The sequence below is a fragment of the Fopius arisanus genome, unplaced genomic scaffold (assembly GCF_000806365.1).
Source record: "Fopius arisanus strain USDA-PBARC FA_bdor unplaced genomic scaffold, ASM80636v1 scaffold00063, whole genome shotgun sequence".
NCBI lineage: Eukaryota > Metazoa > Arthropoda > Insecta > Hymenoptera > Braconidae > Fopius > Fopius arisanus.
The window spans coordinates 133246-151429 of record NW_011887802.1 but is presented as its reverse complement, the minus strand read 5'-3'; the positions used below and the strand labels follow the sequence as shown (position 1 = coordinate 151429).

The window sequence follows — 18184 nt, the reverse complement described above, 5'->3', positions numbered from 1 at the left end:
TGAGGCGATGCATACCGGGGGATTCTTTCTCAGTGCAATGGGGAGATCAAAATTGTCAAAGTTTCACATTGAGTTTTTCTGATTTTCAAGGAGGTTTTCCATCTCAACGAACTTCGAACGAAAACATCAGAGAGTAATAATCAAATTGAAGTATTCATGTTATTTGCTTCATATCGAAGTTTATGGGTGTTTTTTTTTTGTTGCTTCGGAGTTGAAGTTCGGAGAAGGGAAAGTTGGGGATGAATACAATGTTAGGGAGAAATAAAAATTTCATGGAGAGTCGACTGATAATTTTCCGGGACTATCATAAAATTTTGAATTTCACTGAAAATGCAGGGGAGTGTAATGACAATTCCTTTCGAAAATTGATTTCAGTGTCAGCGGATTTGTTTTACATAATATTATTGGCACAGTTGAGAAATACCAAAGCAATATCAAGGCGATTATTCCTGCAAATTCTGATGTGTATTTTCAGGATTTCATTGACTCCCAAAAGGTATTTCCAGAATTTCACTATTAGACACCGGTAATCGGGGTTTTCTTGGATTATGCAAGCCTGACGAATAAAACAGTTGACCACTTGTAGCGGATGGATAAAACAGGGGCTTCTACGCCGATAAATCACCCAATCTATATTAAAAAATTCAAAGCCCGTAGAGTGCGATGCGTTCGGTTTACGTTAATTTATGAATTCGCAGTGTCAAGGAGAGGGATGAAAAACATGAGACCGGATGTTGTCCATTACTGTAATCAATTTTATTCCAGCTTTGAGCGTTGAATCACGGTCAATCGTTAATGAGACTGACATTAAATTTCAATTGGGAAAACGGTAAAAGGTTTTTCAATCGTAGTGAGAGTTAATAATGCAGCGAACGGACACATTTATCGGTATCCTGCTTCAAAGCTCAACAGCACGAGGCAGGTGAAAATTGGATGATCTATTAAATTTTCTCCCAACTTTTCCATTCGTTCTCTCGTTGCTCGAACTGAAAGTTGTGAAATAATTAATTTCTTTATAATTATTGTCTTGACGAGAATTTAATCCCTGAGAAGTTGATGAATGGTCATTACAGGGAGAATGAGATATTTTTTTTTTTTAGGTAAAGGCAATGATTGGCTAATGATTTTTTGCGTGGTTATTACTGATAGTTGATTATTTCGTATTTTGCAGGGACGTAGTGGCAAAGGTTCAATATTTGTGTGGGCATCGGGTAATGGGGGGAGAGACCACGACAATTGCAATTGCGATGGTTACACAAATAGCATATGGACACTATCAATAAGTAGTGCTACGGAAAATGGTTTAGTGCCGTGGTACAGTGAGGCATGTTCGTCAACACTAGCAACAACATATAGTTCTGGATCAACTGGTGAGAAGCAGGTTGTCACAACTGATCTACATCATCACTGTACGAGTAGTCACACGGGAACTTCAGCATCAGCTCCACTCGCTGCTGGTATTTGTGCACTAGCCCTCGAGGCTAATAGAGAGCTTACGTGGCGTGACATGCAGCACATTGTTGTTAGAACCGCAAAACCAGCAAACTTGAAGGCACCAGATTGGGTTACCAATGGTGTTGGCCGAAATGGTAAGTCAATTAACATATTTCAGTTACTTTGGGGATACCTTCGGGTGGTTATTGGAAAATCCATGGGCTGTGGTTTAATCGGTGCGGTCGACACGGCATTTTGTGTTCGATTATTTCGACGGAAAATTCAATCGAATTTGATGAGATGAGTTTTCAGAACTCTACGAGCTCTCCAGCGGTGGATTCACATAAAACTTTATGGAGAAACTTCTAGAGATGAGATTTTCAGTCTCAACGCTTCTCAGTTGATTGACCTAAAAATTATAAGGTCTAGGGGCCTGGGGTTTTCAATAATTCAATATCCGAATGGTTATTGAAACGCTTTCGTTGTGGTCAACAATTTTTGAAGACCACTCTAACACGCATTATTTCACTTCTTTTTATTTCAGTTAGTCACAGTTTTGGGTATGGTTTAATGGACGCAACAGCGATGGTGCGACTTGCTAAAAAATGGCGAACAGTGCCAGAGCAGCACAAATGCGAGGTGTCAGCCCCACACATGAACAGGTTCGCCATCATTAATTTTTTCATTAATTTATAAGTCATTTTAATTGTTTTTTTAACGCCGACTTACCGCTGGAAAATTCTTGACTTGCGAATAACCAATTGAAAAATATTTTTTCAATTTTCCCAACATCCTGGATATTGAACGGTCATCAATTTACAGACAGATTCCATCCAGAAGTCAATTGGTGCTAGAGCTGCACGTGAAGGAGTGCAGTGGAGTAAATTTCCTGGAGCATGTGCAGGTAATCATCTCCCTCACGATTGACAATGTGTAATTGAGATAAGTATAACGAGTAAAACCGATTATTCTGTTCTGTTATTTTTTACCAAGGCGAAAATATCGCTGATGGCGTCTAGACGAGGAGATCTTGAAATTACGTTGACGTCACCTCAGGGCACTAAGAGTACGTTACTGGCGAAGAGACTGCAGGATATTTCAAAGGCAGGTTTCAACCAGTGGCCATTCATGTCAGTGCATACTTGGGGAGAGAGACCGCATGGCACATGGAAGCTAGAAATTCACAATGAGGGTCGATATCTCGGTGAGTTCTTCTTTCTTCTCTCTTCTACTCCTTTATCTCTTTCTTCAAATGTCAGATGCAAATTTAATTTTTTTTATTCAAGAAAACCATCACCAGTCAGGTACTACTCTATTTCATTTCCCAGTAATTCCCTAGGATTCAGAACAAATTGTCCCACAATTAATCAATATTCATGAAGTTTTTCCAAGGAAGAACGAAAGGCATTTGCATTTTCTCTTTTTCTTTTGAAATGAATTGTTAATAATCTTACACTAATTCCTCCGAGAAATTCAAATGTTTAATTATCTTTTATCAATACTTCATCTCATTATCAATTCCCCCATCCATGAACTTCGATTCACCAACAACTTCAGTTAAAACGAACAAGAACTGCGATTCGATCATCCCGGTAAACTACCCCCCAACTAACATCATTAATTACACAGAATAACAAAGGATAATAGATTGTAATAATATTACACATGACTACGTATCAAGTTGCGATAGTTACAGGTTTTGAACCCAGACGAGTGTTAAACTCGAAAAGCCCAGTTTTGGTCAGTGGTTAATTCTCACAAGTTGGAGATCACAGAAACAAGAGCAAGTTAAATTTCCCAGATCTCCTGTAGTTCATGGTTTTCAACAGTTGCCAGTTTATTTCCGTGCGATAGAATCTGCCATGATTCCCCCTATCAAATTAGCTTGTATTATTGCAGATTAAATTGCAGGAATGATTGATTGAAATCTGACACTCATCATGAAAAGGGATAAAGTATTCGAGGATTTTATGAGACCAATCTCATTCCTCCCTTTATTGAACACTTCCTCGTGTTATTAATATCGAAATGACACCGATGTTTCCATGCCGATAAATCCACTTCTTTACGATCCATCACAAAGACGTCGAGACACGAAGTCTTCCCTGCGAAATATCTCATTCTGCGTAGATATTAACCTTTACACCGCGTCCCTCTGACAACGTCATTTCACCATTCCCCATGATCTATCAGACGATCGCTCCGTCTCGATCGTCTTTTCCGATTGTCTCAATTGTTTGATTTTCCTCCTACATTTATCAATAGTTGTAAGCAAAAAAAAATTAAATGGCGAGTCGACAAATACGCACGGTGTAAAGGTTAAAGATGACGATTGAAAAATTCTCGAAACCGAAGGGGTTTCGCCGGGCAAAAAAAAAAAAACCTAAAATTCTCAGGTCGAGCTACTCTACACGAATGGGCACTGATGTTCTACGGTACAGCAACAGTCCCCGATCGGTCTGAATACGCATTGTACAGTCCAGCAAGTGGAAATCCCCCGAAAAAGTCATTCATCAAGTTGCGAGAATCGAATTATTCGAGAAATGCTCTCAATCCATTCGCCACAAAAGGAAAGCAAAATAAATCAGTTAAGCCGGGCAGTGGTATGAGTCAACCATACGTGACGGGTGTACAGAGTCAGACAGCGAAAAAAAGTAAAGCCCGGGGCCAGCACAAGAATGGCAAATCGGCCAATAGACCGAGTCCACGACCAACAGTACAGAGTCTCCGGGGATTGAATGCCGGACGTGGATCCGGTATCACATTGAGACCTCGGGGTCGCAGCACCCCCCGACCGATCCTCGAAACAACCCTCAGAGCTACAACCAAACCAGCGACTAAATCACCAAAGCTAAGGATTATCGATGCTGGAACAATGGCTCCTATGCAACGGGGACTCATTCTCATGGAGCCACCCTCCAAGGCATCCACCAATAAAGTCCCTGTTGTTTTTCAACAGTACCCTAAAATCCAACAACTCTATCCATTATATCCGATTTATGCTGGCGCCAGGGGTGTCGACCAACATGCCGCCAGGGCAAAAGGACTCGATCTACTTCAGGATCAACAGTTTGACTCGACAAATCTTCAGATCACTGATAAGGGTATTCGGATAATTATATCAATTACGCTCTGCACGAGTTTTAGTTTTTTCGCTCGTTCACTCTTTTATTTTTGCGACCTGTTACCATTTTCTGAGCTGGGCTTCTTATTATTTTTTTATTGTTATTAGTTTAATGAATGTTTACGAATGGTTTTACACTTTTAGAGCAATTGTTGAATTTCAGATAAAATATTTTAACAGTGTATTACCGTTTTATTTGTTAATAGTGGAGTAAAGTGGGTGACGACGAGTGGTGTCTCTATGATTGGTTGTTATTCGTGTGTATTATCATAAACGGGTTATTATTGTATTGTTAGCTCAGTAACAGTAGTGATTAAAATGATGGAACGCTCGTTACGAGAGTACAATGAGTAACATCCCCGGATATTTCCTCGTTTTCCCACGGGTTTACTCAGCAAAGTCATTATGATTTAATTGTTGATGATTTGAGGCAATTAGCTGATATTTACTTCGAATCATTCAACAGAAACCGGAAAAATCAGATAAAGGCTTTCATTTTCTGGACCGAATTTGCATAATTAAATATGAAAGTGAAAATTCTTTTGTCTCTCTGGAGTAGCCACCACCGTACCTTATACTTGGAAAATCACGGGGGTATTATTGATCTCAATTACGCGGTGAATTAATATCCGTGGAGAAACTCTAAATAAAACCGACGAGAGAAAATTGTCGAGTGCTGCAGCATGAAAATCTCAGCGCCCAACAATATACAACACACTTCTGTTCCACCTTTAACCCCGTCGCTCACATTTTTTTTCTTTCATTTTCACGTTCTTTTTACGCTTACCCCCTTTTTTTTTCTCTCACCAACATGCTGTGGTACACTCAGCAGAGCAACGAGGGTCGAGTAGAATTTTCCCGCCGACGTCGTGACGCTTTATTAATTTCCCGGACGTTGGCGCCAACGTACCCCAGACCCCCCTCGGAGGGTGGGAAAAAAAAAAAAATTCTCGTACACGTGAAAAAAAGAATTTGAGGAAAATAATCTTGCTGGATCCCTCATAAATCGTTTAAACTACTTACGCCGGGTTGCCTGTTTATTCAGAGGATTTAATATGGATCGCGCGATAATTTACCAAAAAAAAACTCGTTTCGCGGTTATTTCAAATTCCCAATCGCAGATATGAATTCTTTATTTTCGAATGTGTATTTTAAAATAAATCCATGTAGTAACGATTGGAGGATTATAGCTCCGATTTGGGAATGAAACGAACCCGAGTCGAGTTTGTTAATTTTTTTTTCTTTTCCCGTTGGATGCAAGGAAAAAAGCGCGCACCTGCAATATTCATCCCCACGGGGGGGTAGGATCGAAAGATTGTTATTGGAATCAGCGAATACATTGTGTAAACTTTAAGCACAGAGGTTTTATCTCGTACTGTGCAATAACACTCTGGTACTCGCTTGGTTACTCAGAATTTCACGTTCTAATTCCAGGTTAAATTTGCGGAATGGGTTTTCAAGTGAATTGTCAAATAAAAATTTCAACGGTGTGTAAATTCTAGCTCAGGGAGACTTTAGGTGGAATTCGAGAATTATGGAGGAAATTATTGTTATAAGTATGTTAACTCGTCTGTAAACTCGATTAGCGTGAGTATAATGGATGTTACGTGACTGCAGATCCGTGGAGGTGACATCACCAGTGTTTATCTTATTTATTAGAGTTATTCATCTTGTCTTGTTTTTTCTTTCTTGCGTCTTATTTTTGCAGATTTTGTCGATGGAATTTATAGGCATGCCGTTATTTCAGATGTTTTAGATGATGCTCTCACACTGTTAGTGGCAATTAGTATTTATAATTTTATTCGTAGCTTGTTAGCCAAATTTCGAAATGGATACGGCAGTGTAAATTTCCTATCAAGCCGAAAACTAATCAGAAAATGTGAAATCCTCCCCTCCTCAAAATTCATTTTGGTAGATTTCCAAAGTAAAGCAAAAGCCGCTAGCATTACCTGTTCCCCGATTCCCAGTGCCAGACCACGCAAAGTTGATCCAGCACTTGCTATAACAGTATTACAATACGAAACGAGAGGCACAGGCTTCCTCGAGCGTGAGTCGTCCTCACCTGCTCGTATTTGGTTTATAGTTTGGTTAGTCACTAGTAATTCATTTAATGTGAGTACCTCATGTCCCGACGAGTTTTCGGTGTCTCAATCCAGTGAATACCCTTGTTGAGGGAAAATTGAATTTTTAAGGTGATTTGATAAATGAAAATTTAATTTCAGATACCCTTGACGAATGGAAACTGGTGTTTTATGGGACGGAAACGTCCATCGAGTTTGACGACGAATTGGACAAGGATAAGCTGAGCCCAGCTGGTTCGCCTGATGTCAATCAGGAGAATTTAGCTATCGAGGGTCGTCAAAATATCGTTGATACCGAGGGTGATCCATGGACTGGGAGACAACAGGTGGATCTAATATCCCATCCAGAAGTTGAGAAGCCAACGACGGAGAATCAAACGAGCGGTTCGTGCCGGAGTTTTGATTCTCACGGGTGCCTAGGTGGGTGCCTCCTCATTCTCCTTCTCCTCCAAACACTTACTTGGCAACCAAGATGAAGTGCGTCAATTATCGGCGCCTGAGGTGCATTACGATTTTCTTGACGTATCTTTTATTCCAATCTTATTTTCATCTCCCTAGGTGATTCGGCCCATGTGAGTACGTGTGACTGATAGAATGTGTGAATTGTTATATAGACCGCAGTAGTTGGGTTTTATCTCTTGATTTTTATTGAACGAGTGATTGAGATTATCGCTTAGATAAAATTGCACAATGATTTTGATAATTTAAATTATAACCGAGAATTGAGAGATTTTTGTGATTACCCAAATGCCAAATATCTTCCAGTTACACCTTCGATGTGGTATGTATTTTTCTCCGGTATTTATTTGTGATAGTTCGGAGCCTTTGGCCACTGCCTCTAGCTACAATGTAAATGAGAAAAAATACTAACAATTGAAGAGGAAATTTAACAGAGCTTCAACGGTGTTCAATGATACACGTAATACTTGCTCAAAGTGATATTGCGGGATACGTAATGTCAGTATTTAAAAATTGATAACGTCTTCGAATGTTTCTAATCAATGCAGTGACAATATTAGTTATTTGTGGAGCATTGAAAATCATAGATTATCGAGTGATTTTTTTGCTTTCTGTTCAGTCATATCAGGACTTCCGTTGTTCATCTGATTTGTGATTTTAGAATTCCTTCGGGCCAATTCAAGGAAAAATCGTGTGCTTCGCAGTTTCATATCATTTTTAGTTCTCGAGTGGAAATAAACATTCACTCTTGTAAAATATTAAAAAGGATAAGTTGTATGTGTATAGGGTAATTGTGTGGGACTCGGTGCAGCTGATCGTCGAGTCAGTGTTTGGGATATTTTTTTTTCTCAAAGTGCAAAAATAATCTGGGAATGAAGAGAATGCATGGGAAATGATTTTTTTTTCTCTCCTTAATCCTATTTTATCACGTCGTGACGATAAAGTGCAATTAAAAAAACCGACGATTAAATTATTTTCTATTCATAACGTTGCCAAATAATCAATTTAAGCGGTTTCATAGAGACAATTGTATGAAATACCAGCAGAAGAATATGAATATGCAAGGAAGTATGATGAACGCATGAATGGCTATAATGAATTGAAAGTTTATCCATGACTGGGAATCAGTATTAAATATCCACGTGGCTGAATGACTTCAGGTATGTTCAATTGAAGAATTAAACGAGGGACTTTTTTTTTTCTGTACATATAACTTGAAGAACGCCAGACGCAGGAATTAGAGTAAGATCAGAATGCAGATTTTTGCAGATAGAAAAAAAAGGAAATGGAAGTGTAGGATTTGACGAAAAACTGATGAGTGTTTGCACACGGCCAGGAAATAGTCGTTGAGTAATTAAATAAACTGGAATAATTAATTTGAAGCAGCTCGTGAAAATGATTGAGAATCAATTGGAAAGTAATTACAAGTTCATTAATGATAAATATGAAGTTTCATACCGGTTTTAATGCCGTCCTGGAGTACTGCGTAATTATTTCGAGTGTCACATTGTATTCGCCTAATTAGACTGCCGATTTTTCAGATTGCTTTCCCAATGTGAGAAGAGTTATTTTTTATTGCACACGACAAATGAACAATTGCAGTTTAATGTGCTGGAATTGCCATAGTTTAGGCAGTTGTAATCGTTGATCCAATTTGTTAATGCCATATGTCTAGAAATGAAAGAAAGAAATATCTGTGATTGAATTTTGTTGATGTTTACGATCCATACACATGTCAGGATGTAGTTTAAACAGCCGTTTGCCATTCGATTATTTCTGAATCAAGATGAATAATAGTTTCGTTGAATTGTAGTGAATCACCGAGTCATTCCGGAGTATAAGAATTTTAATATCCCACGTAGAGATAGCATTGTTACATTCTTGAGTACATTTTATGTTAGATACTGGGAAATAATAATAATAATGGAGCACTGAGTCGACGCGAATGAGGGACGAAATATATTTACAACAGTGGTTATTTGTTGATTGCATTACCTTATGAATTTTGTCACATATTATTCACAAACATATCCAATTAATCTGTAAATTCATATCCTGTTGTCTCTTTTAATGAGTAGAATTACGTTATTAATTGCACAAATTCCGTTGTATATTTCTCCGGGCTTATAGCTTTATGATATTGTATGTGCTTATTTAATGAACGATGTAAATATTATGTCGTAAATAGAGTATGATGTTTCAATGGGAGAATTGGACGGTGAACTTGGTCAGTTCAGCTGTTCAAATCCGTGAGGTTTTACCGAAAAAAGAAAGTATATTCACTTCGACATTTTTTGCTATTTCAATGCGTCAATCAAGGGAACTGTCGGCCAACAAGTGACGCTAGGAATATTTCCAACGATAATTCTAAAATTGATGCACTAAAGCAGCAAAGAGTATTCTTTCCATTTTTTATTTAATAAATTCCAATAATCTGGAGTGATAATGAATTTTTCATAGATGACATGCGGCTGACTGGAGGACTAAAGTTTGATGACAATAGAATTTTCAATTGATATTTTCCATTTGGAGATTATTTCAGTTCACAAGATTAATAAACTGGCCTTTCGTGGATGCATAACCTACGATATATGTACCTACTGTAAATGTTTGTATGTACTGTAAAATCTATCTGCTTGAAAGGGGCGACATATCCTTAAGTCATAGATTGCGAGAGAACCGAAAAAGCGGAAAATATTGTAACGTGTGCACAATGATGTTTTCCCTCAGTTCGATGTGACATTTTTCGTACACGAAAAACGTACATGAAAAATATATACAAAATAAAGAATGAAAGTGATGTGCGACATTTCGCTAGTTATACGCATAAACCTAAGTATAAAACCTAATGAATAAGCAATTGAAGATAATTATGAAACCTTATAAGCGAGAAAAAAACGAAATAATAATGAACGAAAAAAAAAAACAATTTGTATATCACGAAATTGAATTAAACGAGGAAAGAATCCTGAATAACATTTGCACGCTCACTTTTATGAATTAAATTCAGCACTTCATTGTTAAGCTTTAATATAACATCCTCTTATTTTTAATAATACTCATACGAAATTCTACTGTAACTCTATGTCCTGTGGTTTATTGGTCATGTTATCGATCGTCCTAAAGACTCTCCGTTGGGTGGAAGGCTCTCTCACACGTGCCAATACGCGGTGGCTTGGTGGTTCATCCAACTCAGTGAAAAATATTTTTTACCACCCGCTTCTTCAATATTGCATGCATTTTTCAGTTAATTTTACTGAAGAGTCCAATAACCGATGGGGTCAATACGTTTGTGTAAATGGCAGATACTCCACAATGTCCTCATTTTTTTTACTCCTATAACGCACCAACTTTCCTGATAAATTCCGAGTGATATCATATTTCCATATATATTTTTTTTTTATTCACGAGTTGTTGATAGCAGGCATCATAAAAAAAATATATATACCCGGAAAATATTCAACGACAACGGGTCTCTCGCGCACCAGAAAAAAAAAAAATTCGCGTGTTGCAGAGTGGAATATCTCAGACCAGCATCACTACCACCATCCACTATTCCACCAACCGCACACGTACAAGCAAAAATTGACCTATCCCTGAATATCGCTTCACCACCACGGTGAGTCTGATTCTCTCATTCTACTTCACTGTTTTTACTCCGTGCTCGTTTTATATGCCCTTTATCTAACGCTTGTCACAATCATATTACTCACAAAAAGCTTTAGTCATTTTATTCTCACGCTTGAGGCTTCACTAGTTTTCTCTTTTAATTCTGGTGTTTGTGAATGGCAGAGGAAAAATAAAAATTGGAATAGCGCGAGGGCTGGGTGAAAATTCACCTGGCCTATCCGAGAAATGGCTTGTTATCGCATGGATAGAGAGTTATTTAAAATTCCCATGGAAACTGCTCTGATATACCTCCCAGAGTGCATGGCATTGCCAATTCAGTACTCCCGATTTTACTCCGCTATGTCTTGCATTTTAATATTTACATTGAGCCCAGAAAAATTATCTGCATGTCTCTATCTATTTACACCGAGAGAGAAAGTACTTTTGACGTGGAACATTTACTTGGAACGAGAAAATACTCTCTTGTTAATTTTTTAAATCGTTAAATCTCCTCATGATTTATTTGGCTCTCGCTGCGAGAGATAAAAGCCTTTCAGCAAAAAGAAATTTTCTTGTTCCAAGAAACTTTTTAAGTCCTCCCATAAATCCATTGTGTTCATATCTGGAATGGAATTAATTTCAAAAATTTAATATTTCCATTACTGTTTGTTATCATTGGCATTACGAGTCTTAAAAACCCACAAGTCCAAATCTCTTCGTCTCTCAGTGCAAGAACCAAATTATATCGCAGAACATTTACTAATTTACAAAATACTCAAAGCCATATTTCCAACTCAAGTAAATATTTCTCAGGCAAAAAAAAATCTTCTGAACGTATCACAAACCCAGTAAAATAGATGCATCATTTTTTTCATTCAAAATATTCATGAATGCACAATCCCATTGCATGATGAACTGAACGAGTTATTCATGAAAAAAAAATGCACTGTTTTTATGCATCTTTAACTTATCAGCGAGTTAATATTCACTGAAAAATGAACATTGATACGTGATATAACATCAAAGCGATGAATTGTGAATTGATGTCGTGAGGAGATTAAGAGCATTGCTGTGTGATAGCAATAAATTTGAGAATAGTGATTTTAATAAAGTTCTTTTATTTTGCAGTTTGCGATAAGAATTGGTACCTTTACGAGGGCAAGTGCCTGTCGAAATGTCCTGGGGGCACGTACGGGGCTCACAGCCAGGAGAAGAATGTTTGCAGCCTGTGCCATTATTCGTGTATGACTTGCTATGGGCCATCGGACATTGAATGCACCTCTTGCCACGCCGATTCAACTGCTGTGTCGCTGAATCTGAAGGATTACCGATGTATAATAAAGTCACTGGAATGGACAACCCACTCGACAAAATGGTTCTACTTTACGAGCATTCTACTTGGCCTCGTTCTCCTTATCGTCACAAGTATCGGAATCTACTTGTACATGGTGTACCAGAGGCGAAATAGAACAGGAGGCTATGAAAAAGTGTCGTTAGTTGGTAATGACGAGCATAAAGAGGACAATGTTTACTTGAAGCGTAACAATTGCGTGTCCGATAGTGATTAGATTCGCGAGTACTTTGGTGGACAATTCAGAAACATTACGGATAAATTATTAGTGAACGATGCAAGTATTGTGATGATCCTTTACGAGCACTTGATGATCTGGGGAGACCACTGTCTCTGTTTACTGCCAAATACATGTTGATGTGTTGTAATTATTCAACTACTCGACTAGTCTCTGTTAACGTAGGAAGGAAATCCATTATTTCGTCGAATTATTGTTATCATTCTGGTGTGAAGGGCCATAAAGTTGAAGTTGAAGTTGAATTCAGTTTCAACGCTGATCAAGACTTTTTAATAGGATGTGAAAATGTGAAATGAAAACTTATTGGAAATATGCCACTTCTCTGAAAAATCTACACTGTCCTGATTATCTCCTACTGCTGAATTATCAATATTAAAAATTTTTTTTTTTTTCAATAAGTGACACTTTTGAGTCCTCTTTGAGATAGCATTTACTGCAGACAATGATGGCATTAATAAATTAATAATTAGGGATAATAATATATTATCTTGACTGCCTCTCGATAATCGGAATTAGATTGTTTTTACAAATGCTATTAATTTATTTTGGCACTGAAAAATATGAACAAAATCTTTAATTTTAGGACGCAAAATAATTAATCTCCGAATAGTAGAAAATTATTCATAATCGGAGATAACACGATCAACAAACCATGAACAACTTCCCGTCTGACTAAAGGGCCTTACTCCACTGATAATTCTACCTCGTCTCCCTCAGGGGGACTCATTCTACTAGCTAACGAAATGCCAAACAAAGAGGACACAGAAAATAGTGAAATACCCTACCCTCCCTTTTTCCTCACATTTTTCTTCCATCCAGACACCATTTTACCGAGCAATAAAAATGTTCAGGTGAGAAACGCCGATTACTTTAGTAGAATAATCGTTTTTGATAACCGATATTCCAAGATTTTTCTCTAGGATTGTTATTCGCATTGTTTATCGTTACAATTGTGGTGTGACAATTGTGAACTTGCAGCTCAAAATGTGATATAGCCGCTGGAACCTATTTTTACAACTTGTACATCTGGTCTTGATTGAATAAAATTGAAATAACAATGAATAAATCTCTGGTCTTGTTTTTTTCACGTCTTACCCAAAAGAAAATTAACTCCATTGACGGGTATTTCATGCCCGAGCCTCTAATACGAATAAATTCTATTGAAGATTGTGTATTTTCGATTCAATGTTGAAATAAAAATTATTGGAGTACATTTGTTTTTTCCTGTGTGGAAGAGGACGAGCTGAGAAAGTCAATAATGATGGGTTAAATCCGGGTTCACCCTGTGTTTTCACCAGATGGAGGCTGGGGATGTTCTCGGAAGCTGGCAATGCAGGGTGCAGTATTATTCGCATCCCCATTTCATCCCCTATTGATTTTAGGGCGGCGAGAAAATATGGCAGTCAGGGTGGATGCCTATCCGCCCAAGATGTACTGCTACTCGAGGATTCTTAGATTTTTACTCATATCCACTGTATTTTGTGTTGGTAAGCATTAAATAATTTTTTTTTCAACGGTGTGAGTATTTTCTGAACGGTAAAGTGCTGGGATCGATCGGATTTTTAATTTTTTTTAGGATTGTGCTCCGAAGATGAGGAGCGACTGGTTCGAGATTTGTTTAGAGGGTATAATAAACTCATCAGGCCCGTCCAAAACATGACAGAGAAGGTTCATGTACGCTTCGGTCTTGCATTTGTTCAACTCATCAATGTAGTAAGTGCTTTTTACATTTTAAATAATTATATTTCAACGTTTCATGCGTTTTCTTTGACTAACTGTTAGATTTCTTGTAGAAAATCTCGTTTAAATTGAATTTAAAACCGTGAAAGTGTTAAAGAACATTTAATTACGTTATGGAATAAATGAAAATTATTGATAATTCTTTCAGAACGAAAAGAACCAGATCATGAAATCGAATGTGTGGCTGCGCTTTGTTTGGACGGACTATCAGCTCCAGTGGGACGAGGCAGATTACGGTGGCATTGGAGTACTCCGTTTACCCCCTGACAAAGTTTGGAAGCCCGACATTGTCCTCTTTAACAAGTAAGTCTCCCCCAAGTTCAATTTCAACTCCTTCACCGAATATTTACGCGAGAATTTCTTCAAATTGTCCCATCAAACAGCGCGGACGGAAACTACGAAGTTCGCTACAAGAGTAATGTTCTTATTTACCCGAACGGTGAAGTGCTCTGGGTGCCCCCAGCTATTTACCAGAGTTCCTGCACAATTGACGTTACGTACTTCCCATTCGACCAGCAGACCTGCATCATGAAATTCGGCTCATGGACATTCAACGGAGATCAAGTATCATTGGCCCTGTACAACGACAAGAATTTTGTCGATTTATCTGACTACTGGAAAAGCGGTACCTGGGACATCATCAGCGTACCAGCATATCTCAACACTTACCAGACCCCCGAGCTCCCCACGGAGACAGACATTACGTTCTACATAATAATTCGCCGAAAGACTCTCTTCTACACCGTCAACTTGATCCTCCCAACAGTTCTCATCTCCTTCCTTTGCGTCCTTGTATTTTACCTTCCAGCAGAGGCCGGCGAGAAAGTCACACTCGGCATCAGTATTCTCCTGTCACTCGTCGTGTTTCTTCTTCTAGTCAGTAAAATTCTACCACCCACCTCCCTCGTACTTCCCCTCATCGCCAAGTACCTTCTCTTCACTTTCATCATGAATACCGTGAGTATTCTTGTGACTGTTGTCATCATCAACTGGAATTTCCGAGGCCCCAGGACCCACAGGATGCCCCAGATCATTCGGAAAATCTTCCTTAAGGTATTGCCCACATTGCTTCTCATGCGCAGACCAAAGAAAACCAGACTGAGGTGGATGATGGAGATTCCCAATGTGACACTACCAGCGTCAACTTACTCTGGGAGCCCAACGGAATTGCCAAAGCACCTGCCAGGCTCCATAGCAAAATCAAAAATGGAAATTATGGAGCTGTCTGATCTGCATCATCCCAACTGCAAGATTAATCGCAAGGTTCATCACACCACCAGCACATCCAGCACTGCTGGAGGAGGAAATGAGGGAATTGGGGATCGCAGGGGCTCCGAGAGCTCGGACTCGGTTCTTCTCAGTCCGGAGGCTACGAAAGCTACTGAAGCCGTCGAATTCATAGCTGAACATCTTAGAAATGAAGATTTGTATATTCAGGTAAAGAATGGAATTCATTTTTATTCAACCATAAATATTGAAATATTTGGAATCAAATCAAAATAACCTATTCCGCGCTCGTAAGCCATTGATTTATTGAAGTTCATACGCGGAAAGAGGATTTCTTATTTTTTCATTCTTTGGTGGAATATGTGATTTTCAGACTCGAGAAGACTGGAAGTACGTGGCCATGGTGATTGATCGTCTTCAGCTCTACATATTCTTCATAGTGACAACAGCTGGTACAATTGGCATTCTGATGGATGCACCGCACATTTTCGAATACGTCGACCAAGACCGTATTATTGAAATCTATCGTGGGAAGTAATGAGTAATCCGCCTATTGAAATTATCCCCATTGGATGAATTCTTCAGCTCAGCATCCAACTTCCAACTGTACAATTGATTTTTTTTTTAAGTTTCTATGGAAAGTACCATTTAATCAAGACGAATTGAACTTCCACGGGTGAACAAACAAGAGGCGTGAGGAGATGCTTTCAATTCCAATCTTGTCATGTGTTCTCCTATTAGAGAGATACAGGGATTTGGAAAATTGATGAGGAATAGTCGATAGAGAGATAAATAATAATGAAATGGTAAATGTAGACACATTATAATGATCATCATAAGTGGAGGACCTCGTAAAACAATCACGCGTAATTAATTTTCCATGGTAAATGAAACAAAGTCCCGCTCTCCTTTTGACAGTTTCCGAAAAGTCTTCCTTACGAATAAATACAATAATTAGATATTCACTAGTGAGATGTAAGTAAATTCTCGAAGTGACGTATTTAGTAAACTTTGTTACGATTGTTCTACCGGATGCTGAACAATTTTATGTAATCACCTCAATTCGTATAAATTGCCATGTGATTGTCATTGGAAATTTTTTAGCTGATACATAGGTGTAATCAGGGTAATGCTCAATATTGAAACTAAAGGATGATAAATACAATCTTCAAATAGACCAGACTCAATCCTAAGAATAATCTCTACATCTGATGTTTCATGGAGGCGTAAAGAGGAGTTCATTGCTTTCTAGGAAATCTAATGTTTGTGCTGGCCTTGTTTTTCTGGATTAATGAAAAATTGTTCCAGCACGAACATTCGAGTCTATTTATTCCCATCGTACGCATACGTCAACTGCCTTCTCATTCATTACGACACCATCTATCTATTTGTATTACTGAATCGTTTTTCTTTAGTCATTATTCGAAATTTGTGAATAAGCATGCCATGTCTTTAATAAACTCATTACGGAAAACTGATATCAGTGTATCTTCATTGTAGCCTGTTACATCTTCAATAAAAATAAAAAAAGTATCTATAAAAGAAATGACTATTGGATTTTTAATGAAAAAATGGCCTTCAAACGATTCAAACAATATTCTATAATAATTCGAACGGTTTTATTGAAAAAAAAAACCACTAGATTGCAGATTTGCATCGGTAACCAATATTTATTAATTATTCATACACGTGGTTTAAAAAAAAAAAAAATTCATCGAATGCCCGATGACACTGGAGAAAAATCCATTTGGATCAGGCGGGGGTGTCTCTGGAATAAAAATAAATTCGTGGGATTGTGAACCCAGCGACTGCCAAAGAACAATTAATTTTCTGAAACCTTGAAAGATCAAAATGAAATAAATCAGGAGCAAGTGGAAGACATTTATTTTCATTTCATTTATTTCAACAATTTCATAATAACGTAATAATGTTTTGTAATATTACAATGTGGCGATTATGTATTCACCAGTTAACAGGGATTCTCATTTATCAATCAACGTTGCCTCGTGTAACAGCCCAGTAGGAATATAACAAATTTTATTTATTCATTAATCTTCAATATGAATTTACTATTTTTCATTTTAAATTAAATTTATTATTTCATTTTTTATTTAAAAACCAGGCTGTTAGTGAGGCATTAATGAAAAGTTTCAAGTGAGATCAGGTGAGTCATTTCCCAACATCGTCTCACCAGCGTTCAACCCAAGTAAACAATTTCCAATCTCAATGGCCAATGACGCACGTGATTTCCCATTTCTCATTCATTCGCTTGTGTGTTTTTTTTTTATTTTTTCACTGAAGAAAATATTATTTCATTGTCGCACAAGTAGTTCAACCTCAGCTGGTGGGACAGTGTCCACAGAATCTACCCTATCCTCAAAGTTATCTAAGGAGTAAGAAGAAGAGTTAGATCCTCATAATTTTTTTTCCATTATCTTGTCGTTTTTCTCATCGCAGCAGCATTTTTAAAATGTGTGGGCAAGTTTTAGATATCTTTTTTAAAGATAATAGTTTAGAGAGAGAGTGTGTTCTCGATAAAGTTTCATCCTAATTCCTAAGAAAACTACCTTGACCCCACCCTATGGTTACTGTCACAGTATCACTACATTCCTATTGATTACAAGCTAGCCCTCATTGTTTGTTTTATATTCAGTAATTGATTATTCATGTCATTGGTTTTTTTTTTTATTCATACGAATATGATTTTAGCATTCAATAGTTTAAATATGTATAGAATATGTTTAATGGTATATGTTTTTCAATAGTTCGTTCGACTTTGGAGCGCTGTCTTGTTTTATTTTTTATATTCGAAAATTATTGTTCTGCAAGATTAATTCATCTTTCGGGAGAATAATCGAAGAATAAAGGGAATTTGCGCGAGTGAGATAGCGTGAATGTTTCGTTAAAATTCGGGAAAGGAG

General features: G+C 37.7%; 2 protein-coding genes across 2 annotated transcripts in view; both read left to right on the top strand.

Moving 5' to 3' along the window:
• The window catches only part of LOC105268929 (furin-like protease 1, isoform 1-CRR), a 70687-nt gene extending 57344 nt beyond the window's left edge, over nucleotides 1-13343 (top strand). Inside the window, exons 7-13 of the mRNA XM_011308853.1 lie at nucleotides 1172-1589; nucleotides 1979-2096; nucleotides 2257-2338; nucleotides 2428-2638; nucleotides 3831-4538; nucleotides 6781-7059; nucleotides 11836-13343. Of these exons, the coding sequence (XP_011307155.1) occupies nucleotides 1172-1589; nucleotides 1979-2096; nucleotides 2257-2338; nucleotides 2428-2638; nucleotides 3831-4538; nucleotides 6781-7059; nucleotides 11836-12275 (2256 nt within the window). The 3' untranslated portion in view covers nucleotides 12276-13343. The remainder of the gene's footprint in view (nucleotides 1-1171; nucleotides 1590-1978; nucleotides 2097-2256; nucleotides 2339-2427; nucleotides 2639-3830; nucleotides 4539-6780; nucleotides 7060-11835) is intronic.
• A 363-nt stretch (nucleotides 13344-13706) lies between these two features.
• On the top strand, nucleotides 13707-16741 carry nAChRbeta1 (nicotinic acetylcholine receptor beta1). The gene is made up of 5 exons (XM_011308849.1): nucleotides 13707-13783; nucleotides 13873-14009; nucleotides 14185-14339; nucleotides 14420-15473; nucleotides 15637-16741. The coding sequence occupies exons 1-5, from the start codon at nucleotides 13726-13728 to the stop codon at nucleotides 15799-15801; spliced, it is 1569 nt and encodes a 522-aa protein (XP_011307151.1). The 5' UTR covers nucleotides 13707-13725; the 3' UTR covers nucleotides 15802-16741.
• Nucleotides 16742-18184: the final 1443 nt, after the last annotated feature.

Excerpts from the sequence above, each read along its gene's own strand:
- nAChRbeta1 (XM_011308849.1), top strand. The coding sequence starts at position 13,726 with ATGTACTGCTACTCGAGGATTCTTAGATTTTTACTCATATCCACTGTA. Across the intron at positions 13,784-13,872 it reads ATCCACTGTATTTTGTGTTG|GATTGTGCTCCGAAGATGAG; the intron begins GTAAGCATTAAA and ends AATTTTTTTTAG. Across the intron at positions 15,474-15,636 it reads ATGAAGATTTGTATATTCAG|ACTCGAGAAGACTGGAAGTA; the intron begins GTAAAGAATGGA and ends TGTGATTTTCAG.